This window comes from Hemiscyllium ocellatum, chromosome 44, assembly GCF_020745735.1.
Source record: "Hemiscyllium ocellatum isolate sHemOce1 chromosome 44, sHemOce1.pat.X.cur, whole genome shotgun sequence".
Taxonomy (NCBI): Eukaryota; Metazoa; Chordata; class Chondrichthyes; order Orectolobiformes; family Hemiscylliidae; genus Hemiscyllium; species Hemiscyllium ocellatum.
Window position 1 is genome coordinate 7,566,783 of NC_083444.1, and position 11,387 is coordinate 7,578,169.

Here is an 11,387-nt window from a genome sequence, read left to right on the forward strand (position 1 = left end):
CAGAGGGCTGTTGCTATGCTGAGTTCTCCTGGACTCGCAGCAAATGGTGCAATCCGCCTGGATGTAGTGACCCCAAGAGTCATCGGCTGTCTCCAACGCTGCAGACAACTTCCATGTTCGGTTTCCCTTCTGCAAAGCAGGGCTCCAGTCTCCACCATTCCCCGTCTCTCCCAAAGCGCTCATAAATAAAGAGAATGTGATCACCATGTGAAAGAGAGACAGTGAGACCAGAGAAGGGACAGAAAGGCAGACAGGATGGGTGAGAGAGGGAAGAGAAAGGCAGATAGTGTGGTGAGAGAAAGAGAGAATGAGGGAGAGATAGAGAGAAAGGCAGACAATGTGTGTGAGAGAGACAGGATGTGGGGGAGAGAGAGAGAGAGAAAGGCAGGCAGAATCTGTGTGAGAGAAAGACAGAATGTGTGTGTGAGAGAGACAGAAAGAGAATGTGTGTGAGAGAGGCAGTGTGGGAGAGAGAGAGAAAGAGAATGTGTGTGAGAGAGGCAGTGTGGGAGAGAGAAAGAAAGAGAATGTGTGTGAGAGAGGCAGTGTGGGAGAGAGAGAGAAAGAGAATGTGTGTGAGAGAGGCAGTGTGGGAGAGAGAGAGAGAAAGACAGGCAGAATGTGTATGTGTGTGAGAGAAAAGCAGTCAGAATGTGAGAAAAAGAGAAAGGTATACAGACTGTATGAGAGATAGTGTGGGAGAGATAGAAAGGGAGGCAATGTGTGTGTGTGAGCGAGAGACAAAGACAGAATGTAATCGAGAGACAGACAAAATATGTGTGTGTGTGAGAGAAGACAATGATACAAAGATAGTAACACGCAGAAAATGGAAGGGACAGAAACCACGAGTGGGAAAGACTGAGAGAGAGGGGGGGGGGGGGGGGGGGGGGAGCGGGGACCGGGGTGGGGAAGAAAGTGAAAGTCAGAAAGTGCACCTCAGAAACAGAGAGAGAGAGCAAAAGAGCTGGTGTTGTGCATGCATAGGCTGCTGGCCAATGAGTAATTGTGAACTCAGTTTAAGATAATTGAGGGATAGAGAGAGTCCACAATGGGCTATCATTGAGCAACAGGGAGGAATGGCCGCAGTTACTCTCCCCTCACGATGGCCGGGATCCGAGAATTTCTTAAAAACCCGTCAAAGTCCAGACCCAACCTGGGCCTGGGGAGGTATATGACGAAGGTTTGTTTGACATAACTAACAAGCTGAGTTCCAGCTGACAATTCTGTGTCTTTCTCTGTCCGTCCTCTCTTCCCACTTTCAGGAATGTTGGAGATAGGTTTGAAGGATGGGAGGCAGAGGTAACGAGGCAACCTCTGATATCCGGCCCTGTCCAAGCGACTGACGGATTCTCCGCCGGGAGAGATCAGCCAGACGGAGCGGCTGTCCTGGATGGAGGGAGGGAGAAAGGGAACAGTTCTCAGGAAGAGCTCGTTCCAAAAATCCGACACAAAGTCCTCCACCCTCACTATAATCCCCCCACCCTCACTCCCCACCCTCACTACAATCCCCCCACCCTCAGTACAATCCTCCTACCCACACTCCCCACCCTCAGTACAATCTCCACCCTCCCACTCTCCACTCTCACTACCATCCCCACCTTCACTCCTCACCCTCACTACAATCCCCCCACCCTCACTCCCCACCCTCAGTATAATTTCCACCCTCTCACTCTCCACCCTCAGTACAATTTCCCCACCCTCACTCCCCACCCTCACTACAAACCCCCACCCTCAGTACAATCTCCACCCTCTCACTGCCCACCCTCACTACAATCCGCCCACTCTCACTCCCCACCCTCAGTACAATCCCCGCACCCTCACTACAATCCCCTCACCCTTACTCCCCACCCTCAGTACAATCGCACCACCCTCACTCCCCACCCTTAGTACAATCTCCACCCTGTCTCTTCCCACCCTCAGTACAATCCCCTCGCCTCCACTCTCTACCCTCACTACAATCTCCCCACCCTCACTCCCTACCCTCAGTACAATCCCCTCACCCTCAGTACAATCCCTGCATCCTCACTACAATCCCCTCACCATTACTCCCCACCCTCAGTACAATCCCCCCAGCCTCACTCCAATCTCCACCCTCTCACTCCCCACCCTCACTACAATCCCCCTACCCTCACTCCCCACCCTCAGTACAATCCCTCCACTCTCACTCCCCACCCTCAGTACAATCCCTCCACTCTCACTCCCCACCCTCAGTATAATCCCTGCACCCTCACTACAATCCCCTCACCATTACTCCCCACCGTCAGTACAATCCCCCCACCCTCAGTACAATCCCCTCACCTCCACTCTCCACCCTCAGTACAATCCCACCACCCTCACTCCCACCCTCACTACAATCCCCTCATCCTCACTCCCCACCCTCAGTACAAACCCCTCACCTCTACTCTCCACCTTCAGTACAATCCCCTCACCCTCACTCCCCACCTTCAGTACAATCTCCACCCTCTCACTCTCTACCCTCACTACAATCCCACCACCCTCACTCCCCACCCTCGGTACAATTCCCTCAACCTCATTCCCCACCCTCACTACAATCCCCTCACCCCCACTCCCCACCCTCACTACAATCCCCACTGTGGGATATAGGTAAATTATAATTCTGCAATTATAATTACTCATGCAGGGTAAATGAACTCGCACCAGTGTATAATTGTTTCAACCAAGAGCTGAGGCAACAAGAATGGAAACTATGTGGAGGAAATACATAATTGTTTTTGTATTAGCTAAAATTGTATGCAGTATGAAACATGACTGCAAAACAATGGTAATGTTACAGACAAATAGATAAGGTGCTGTGAGGATGTAGGTGAAGCCAGATATGCTTGTACATCCGTAGTTAGAAGCATCTGTTTCCCACTTTTACAGAAATAGAGGAACAAACCCCAATTAGAAGGCCAGAAGGATCAGTGAGGTTGGGGAAAGCACAGATGGAGGGAATAGATAATACCTAACAATGGGCCACAGTGGGATATGGTCAAATGGCCTTGTGAAGCCAGAAATAAGCACTTTGTCCCCACCCTCACTACAATCCCTCTCACCCTCACTACGCACCCTCAGTACAATCCCCTCACTACAATCCTCTCACCCTCACTCCCCACCTTCACTACAAGCCCCTCAACCTCACTCCCCACCCTCAATACAATCCCCTCACACTCACTCCCCACCCTCACTACAATTCCCTCACCCTCACTCCCCACCCTCACTCCCCACTCTCAGTACAATCCCCCTCACCTTCACTCCCCACCCTCACTACAATTCCCTCACCCTCACTCCCCACCCTCACTACAATCCCCACCCTCACTCCCCACTCTCAGTAGAATCCCCCTCACCCCCACTCCTCACCCTCACTACAATCCCCACCCTCACTACAATCCCCTCACCCTCCCCACCTCAGTACAATCCCCAGCCCCCTCACTCCCACCCTCACTCCAATCGCTACCCTCACTACAATCCCCTCACCCTCACTCCCCACCCTCAGTACAATCCCCTCCCTCACTGCATTCCCCTCACCCTCACTCCCCACCCTCACTACAATCTCCAGCCCCCTCACTCCCCACCCTCACTACAGTCTCCACCCCCACACTCCCCACCCTCACTACAATCCCCTCATGTTCACTCCACACCATCATTACAATCCCCTCACCCACACTACCCACCCTCACTCCAATCGCTACCCTCACTACAATCCCCTCAGCCTCACTCCCCACCCTCAGTACAATCCCCTCCCTCACTGCATTCCCCTCACCCTCACTCCCCACCCTCACTACAATCCCCAGCCCCCTCACTCCCCACTCTCACTACAATCTCCACCCCCACACTCCCCACCCTCTCTACAATCCCCTCATGCTCACTCCACACCCTCACTACAATCCCTACATCCTCACTACAATCTCCATCCACTAACTCCCCACCCTCACTAGAATCCCCACCCCCGCACTCCCCACCCTCACTACAATCCCCACCCTCACACTCCCCACCCTCATTACAGTCTCCACCCGCTCACTCACCACCCTCACTACCATCCCCTCACTCTCACTCCCCACCCTCACTATAATCCCCTCACCCTCACTTCCCAACCTCACTAAATTTTCCCACCCCCACACTCCTAACCCTCACTACAATCTCCACCCCTTCACTCCCCACCCTCACTACCATTTCCTCACTCTCACTCCCACCCTCACTACCATCCCCACCCCCTCACTCTCCTCTCTCACTATAATCCCCTCACCCTCACTCCCCACCCTCACTACAATCCCCACCCCCTCACTCCCCACACTCCCCACAATCCCCACCCCCTCACACCGCACCCTCACAATACCCACACCCTCACTCCTCACCCTCGCTACAAACTCCACCCCCACACTCCCCACCCTCTCTACAATCCCCTCATGCTCACTCCACACCCTCACTAAAATCCCTACATCCTCACTACAATCCCCACCTCCACACTCCCCACCCTCACTACAATCCCCATCTCCACACTCCCCACACTCATTACAGTCTCCACCCCCTCACTCTCCACCCTCACTACAATCTCCAACCCCTCACTCCCCACCCTCACTACCATCCCCTCACTCTCACTCCCCACCCTCACTATAATCCCCTCACCCCCACTTCTCACCCTCACTAAATTTCCCCACCCCCACACTCCCCACCCTCACTACAATCTCCACCCCTTCACTCCCCACCCTCACTACCATTTCCTCACTCTCACTCCCACCCTCACTACCATCCCCACCCCCTCACCCTCACTCCAATCCCCACCCACTCACTCCCCACACTCACTACAATCTCCACAGCCTCACTCCCCGCCCTCACAATATCCACACCCTCACTTCCCACCCTCACTACAATCCCCTCACGCTCACTCCCCACCCTCACGACAATCTCTACCCCCTCACTCCCCACCCTCACTACAATCCCCTCACCCTCACTCCCCACCCTCACTAAAATCCCCACCCCATCAGTCCCCACCCTCACCACAATCCACATCCCCCGCACTCCCCACCCTCGCTACAAACTCCACCCCCACACTCCCCACCCTCACGACAATCTTCACCCACTTACTCCCCACCCTCATTGCAATCCCCTCACCCTCACTCCCCACTCTCACAACAATACCCACACCCTCACTCCCCACCCTCACTACAATCCCCTCCCCCTCTCTCCCCACCCTCACTCCAATCCCCTCCCCCTCACACCCCACCCTCACTCCAATCCCCCTTCTCACTCACTCTCCACCCTCACTAGTTGAAAAGGAGTTACAAGGATGTTGCAAGCGTTGGAGGATTGCAGCAATAGTGAGAGGCTGAATAAACTGAGGCTGATTTCCCTGGAGCGTTGGAGGCTGAGGGGTGATCTTATTGAGGTTTATAAAATCAGGAGGGGCATGGATAGGGTGAATAGCATCCAAGGAGCAGGAGAGTCGATGTTTTGGGCAAAAGCCCTTCATCATGAATGAAGCTCATTCCTGGTGAAGAGTTTATGCCCGGAAAGTCCATTCTCCTGCTGCCTGACCTGCTGTACTTTTCCAGCACCACACTCTCGGCATCAGTTTAATGTTGGAGGGGAAAGAATAAACGGGAACCTGAGGGGTTACCTTTTTGCACAGAGGGGTGGTACGCATCTGGAATGAGCTACCAGTAGAAGTGGTTAAGGCGGGTACAATAACATCATTTAAAAGGCATTTGGACAAAATCTTGACTAGGAAAGGCTAAGTGCAGGGAAATGGGGTTAGCGTGGATGGACATTTTGGACAGCATGGACCAGTTGGGCTGAAGGGCCTGTTTCCACACTCTAGGGGTTCTGTGATTCTGTCTATGACTTGTACAAATGCAGGGATAGGAAAGGATATGGGCCAAGTGCAGGGAAATGGGGTTAGCGTGGATGGACATTTAGGTTGGCATGGACCAGTTTGGGCTGAATGGCCTGTCTCCTTCCTGTAGGACTGGTTTGCAGGATCTGACCTCATGCGCCCTAGCCCAGAGATGTTAGCGCTACGCCAAAGCGCACATGTGACACGTTGCTGTTGTCGTTCACTTACTCTCCAGGCCATTCAGGTAGGTGAGGGTGATGCTGGCATTGCCCCAGACGCAGCTCACCATGGGGTACAGGGTCTTGCCCTTCAGCCCGTCGAAGGCCACTCCCAGGTACAAGCCGTCCACCAGGAAGCTCAGGGTCCCGCCGTCGCAGTCCAGCACGGCCAGGAAGCTCTCGGGCACGGGCAGCGGCTCCTCTGCCACCTCAGGGTACCGGTGGCCATCCCTGCCCCCACCGTGTAGCTGGTTCGCCCCCAGCTCCCAGCCCCAGGACTCTCCATCCCCTCCGCCCAGGAGCACCCGGTAGCTGTCATGGTGCAGGGGGGCGTGGGCAGTGCCCACCCCTATCGCCGCGTGGCTGCCCCTCTCCCCAGGGGGCCAGCGCACCTGCCAGACGTGGAGTCCGCGGCGGTAACTCATGCTGCCCCGGGCGCAGTCCGTGCTGTCCTGCACCGGGTTCCGGCGCACCGTCAGCCCACTGTAGACCGTGGCACCCTCCGGCTGGCACATGTTGGGCGAGCGGTCCCAGCGACTCCAGGCGTGACAGAGCTGCACCTCCATGGGCACCGGGGGCAGGTCCAGAAGGAGCTCTAGGTTGGCAGGAGTTGGCATGTGCCAGCCTTTGAACTGCTGCAGCCTCTGTCTCCAATTCGTCTGCTCCGTCTCCCCCCTCAAGGGTTTGATCAACTTCAAACCCATTTCACTCACAAAGGGACACAAGACTCCTCCCTCTCCTGGCTTCCCTTGTGAGTGACCCAAGTTATTTTCTTCCAATTTCCAATATAATTGCAAAGTGCACTGCTCTCCTCATCGAGGGGAAGTCTTCCACTGCTACTAAAGCGTTCACAAGTGACACCTTTTTATATGTGTTTTATCAGCTTTATCGGACTCTCTTACGCACACTCAGAATAGTGTGTTATTGTGTGATGAATGGCTCTCCCTCTCTCAGTCTCCGGCTGTATCTCACACAGTCCTCCTGTTCCCATCTTGCCGTCACTGACTCCCACTCAGTACATGGTCAAATGTCCACGTCATTCAGAGACACTTGGGCCTCCTGTGTTGAGCAAGAGGCAGATATACCAGAGTTAGGACAATCCAGGGCCAGAGCGAGAACGAGAGAGAGAGAAAAAAAAACGATAGACAGAAACACAGCGAAAGACACTTGCAGAGAGAGAGTCACACACACACACACACACACACACACACACTCATATACATATTCTCTCTCACATACACACAGACACACATACTCTGTCTCTCACACACATGCACGTACACAAAGTCTATTCCATGTGCATATACATACACATTTTCTCTCTCTCTCCCTCTTTCTCTTACTCTGCCTCTCATACACACACGAGTCCACACAATCCTGTTCTCTCTCTCTCACACACACACATCCCACCCTCTCTCTCACACAGATACTCTCACTCACTCACACTCTCTCTCTCTGACTGTCACACATATACACTCTCTCCTTTTCTCTCACACACAGACATAGAGAGATTCAATGAGAGACAGACGGACACAGAGCAACTCCTCATTTTCTGTTTGATTTGATTTGATTTATTAATTGTCACATACATTTTGTAACAAAACACAGCTGGAGATGTTTAAGCATTTTACAGCCTTTTAGACTTAGTCTTCAACTCCACATCCTGTTGTTCCCCAGTCTACCCCACCCCCAACCCCAGTCTTGTCTAGTTTGCTATCAATAAAATTAACCCATTCTCTTCCATCCACACTTTAACTCACATCCACTTTTGATCTGTTTCTCCATCATTAACAGACCTGGGTCTTTTGCCTTGGGCCTCACTATCATCCCATCATCCCTCCAAAAAAACATGCACGTAAAGTTTCCAACCCTTGTCAATTCTGAAGAAGGGTCAGCCTCAAAACTGTTCTTCTCTGTCTCTCTCCCAACAGATGTTGCCAAACCTGCTGAGTTTCTCCAGCACTCTGTGTTTGTTTCAGATTAGATTAGATTCCCTACAGTGTGGAACCAGGCCCTTCAGCCCAACCAGTCCACACCAACCCTCCGAAGAGTAACCCACCCAAACCTATTTCCCTCTGACTAGTGCACCTAACACGACGGGCAATTTACCAGGCCTGCACATCTTTGGACTATGAGACAAAACCGGAGCACTTGGAGGAAACCCATGCAGACACGGGGGAAGAATGTGCAAACTCCACACAGACAGTCACCCAAGGCTGGAGTTGAACCCGGGTCCCTGGTGCTGTGAGGCGGCAGTGCCAACCACTGAGCCACTGTGCCACCTCTGAAATGGCAGTGGTGGGATTCAAAGCCACACCTCCTTAGAGATTGGAACCTGGATCCAGCGCCGCAGACCGCTCGGCCCCACTACCAGCCGCAAAGTCTCCACAACGTCTCTTTGTGTGTGGCACGGTGGTTAGCACTGCTGCCTCACAGCGCCAGAGACCTGGGTTCAATTCCCACCTCAGGCAACTGACTGTGTGGAGTTTGCACATTCTCCCCGTGTCGGCGTGGGTTTCCTCCGGTTTCCTCCCACAGTCCAAAAAACATGTGCAGGTTAGGTGAATTGGCTGCACTAAATTGCCCGTAGTGTTAGGTATAGGGGAATGGGTCTGGGTAGGTTGCGGGTCAGTGTGGACTTGTTGGGCTGAAGGGCCTGTTTCCACACTGTAAGTAATCTAAATATTTACCTTTTATTTGAGGTTGAGCTGATGAAATAACTGCACTGGGGCTGTCACCCTTTAGTTACACATGTATAGTACGTGTCATTGATCCAGCTAGCACAGAGCTGGTTCCTTGAGTGAACAGAACTCCTGACATTCCTGATTATTTTCTTTCCTTTTTCTTTCTTTTTTACTGTTGCAAGTGAATTTCTTCAGGAGTCTGCTTTTATCTCATGGTCACTGGAATAACTCCACGGAGGCCAGTATCTAATCTCCTTGATTCAGCTCCTTCGGAGTCAGCTCTCAGTGTGAACAGGATGTGTGACGCTCTAGTTTTTCACTTTGTTTGTCTTGTTGTTCCCCAGCACCCGTGTCGTGTGTGGGCAGGTATAGGGCACAGTGAAGAACTAACAAGTTCGAAGAGACCTAAGAGGCAACTTTTTCACACAGAGGGTGGTACGTGTGTGGAATGAGCTGCCAGAGGAAGTGGTGGAGGCTGGTACAATTACATTTAAGAGGCATTTGGATGGGTATATGAATAGGAAGGGTTTGGAGGGATATGGGCCGGATGCTGGCAGGTGGGACTAGATGAGGGAGTTGGGATGGACAAGTTGGATTGAAGGTTCTGTTTCTGTGCTGTACATCTTTATAGCTCTATGTGCATACATTTTGCACTCCTGTTTATCTTCTTTCTTTTTGGACAATTTAGCATGCCCTATTCCTGAGATGCTGCCTAACCTGCTGTGCTTTAACCAGCAACACATTTTCAGCTGTGATCTCCAGCATCTGCAGACCTCATTTTTTACTGGCCAATTTACCTGACCTGCACATCTTTGGAATGTGGTAGGAGTAACAGAGGAAACCCACACAGACAGTCACCCAAGGCTGGAATTGAACCTGAGGACCTTGATGCTGTGAGGCAGCAGTACTAACCACTGAGCCACCATGCCACCCTACACTCCTGTTTATATCTGTCAGCTAGGGGGTCCCTGATTGGAACAGGTTAGCAGGTCCCAATCAAGGAACTCCTATTCTATGGGATCTACCTAGCTGACCTCGGAGTTGTGTATAACACTGTGTGAAGTTCTGGTGACCACGCTATAGGAAGGATTTGCATAGAATAGAATCACCATCATAAAATCCCCAAAGTGTGGAAACAGGCCCTTCAGCCCAACAAGTCCACACTGACCCTCTGATGAGTATCCCACCCAGACCCATTCCCCTACCCAATTACTGACTAATGCACCAAACTTATACATCCCTGAACACTATGGGCAATTTAGCACGGCCAATCCATCCTAACCTGCACATCTTTGATTGTGGGAGGAAACCGGAGCACCCGGAGGAAAGCTGCGCAGACTCAGAAAGAATGTGAAAACTCCACACAGACAGTCTTCCTAGACTGGAATCGAACCCAGGTCCCTGCAATGTGAGGCAGCAGTGATAACCACTGAGCCACCATCCGTTAGAGGTGTTGAGGAGATTGACCAGGGCTGAAGAGAGACTGGATAGGATGGGACAGGGAAAGAAAATTGCTGGGGAAAGCTTGGCAGGTCTGGTGGGAAGGAAGCAGAGTTAACATTTCGGGCCCGGTGACTCTTCATCAGAACGGCCCTCAGAGATTCATACAGCATGGGAACATTCCTGATGAAGGGCTTATGCCTGAAACGTTGACTCTCCTGCTCCTCGGATGCTGCCTGACCTGCTGCGCTTTGCCAGCGGCACACTTTTCTACTCCAAATCTCCAGCCTATGCTGTCCTTGCTTTCTCTCTGTGTATATGTGTGTGTGTAGCAGATGGTGCGTCTCAGGTACTGTGGTGAAGGGTTAGCTGAGGACTGACAGACAGTCTCAGCTCAGCAGCTTTGAGAGCTGACTGACTGGGAGCTGCATTACAGCAGCAGTGCTGTGGTTAATATCTCTACAGCCCAACAGCCTGGCCAGCACCAGCTCCCCAGGGGAAGGCCAGTCCCTCGATGGTTTGGTCTCATGCATTAGCTATCAGCAGCCCCTCACAGCAGGCTGCCTGACTCTGTGGGTGTCCCAGACACGGTATTATCTTGCTCTCGAAGATTAAGGCCCAGCATGTCACAGGTTATTGGCGAGAACGTCTCTCTCTCTCTCAGCCTTATTCAGTCACTCTCCAGACTCTGAACAGTGAGGCCAATAAACAGAAAAACTAAGCAGGGAAAAAACATATACTGCTCCATTTCCCAGACTGTGACAGAGTTGATCAGCTTTTTCACCCTTCTGTCTCAAACTTTCCCCAGTCAGGCTCCCATCTTATCCGTCTTTCTCTCCCTCTCTCGGATGTGAACACTATGTTGTATCCCTCCATTCTCTGTCCTGTATCTGTCTCTCCCTCTCTCTGTATCTCAAACTGTCTCCATCACTCTCACTCTCCTCTCTGTGATTGGAATTCTCTCTTGTATCGCACTCTCTCTGTCTTGCTGTCTCTCTGTTCATGTCTCTCTCTCTGTGACTTGAATTCCCCTCTGTAACTGTCTTTCTCTGTATCTTGTCCATCTATTTCTTACGCCCCCACCTCTGTTATTTTCAAATCTGCCTATTTCCATTTCTTACTTCACCTTTTTAATCAGTTGCACCCTCTCTATTCCCAGTCTCTGTTTCTCACTCCCTGTTACTGTTCTTTTTCTCTCTCTCTCTTTATTGT

At 52.0% G+C, this 11,387-nt stretch overlaps 1 protein-coding gene across 1 annotated transcript; it reads right to left on the reverse strand.

Annotated features, from left to right (window-relative positions):
• Positions 1-1,062: 1,062 nt before the first annotated feature.
• LOC132835261 (SPRY domain-containing SOCS box protein 4-like) lies at positions 1,063-6,829 on the reverse strand. Its single transcript, XM_060854653.1, has 2 exons — positions 6,062-6,829; positions 1,063-1,386 (listed from the first exon to the last, which is right to left on the reverse strand). Exons 1-2 carry the CDS (start codon positions 6,753-6,755, stop codon positions 1,259-1,261), a joined length of 822 nt encoding a protein of 273 aa, XP_060710636.1. The 5' UTR covers positions 6,756-6,829; the 3' UTR covers positions 1,063-1,258.
• Between the last annotated feature and the right edge of the window lie 4,558 nt (positions 6,830-11,387).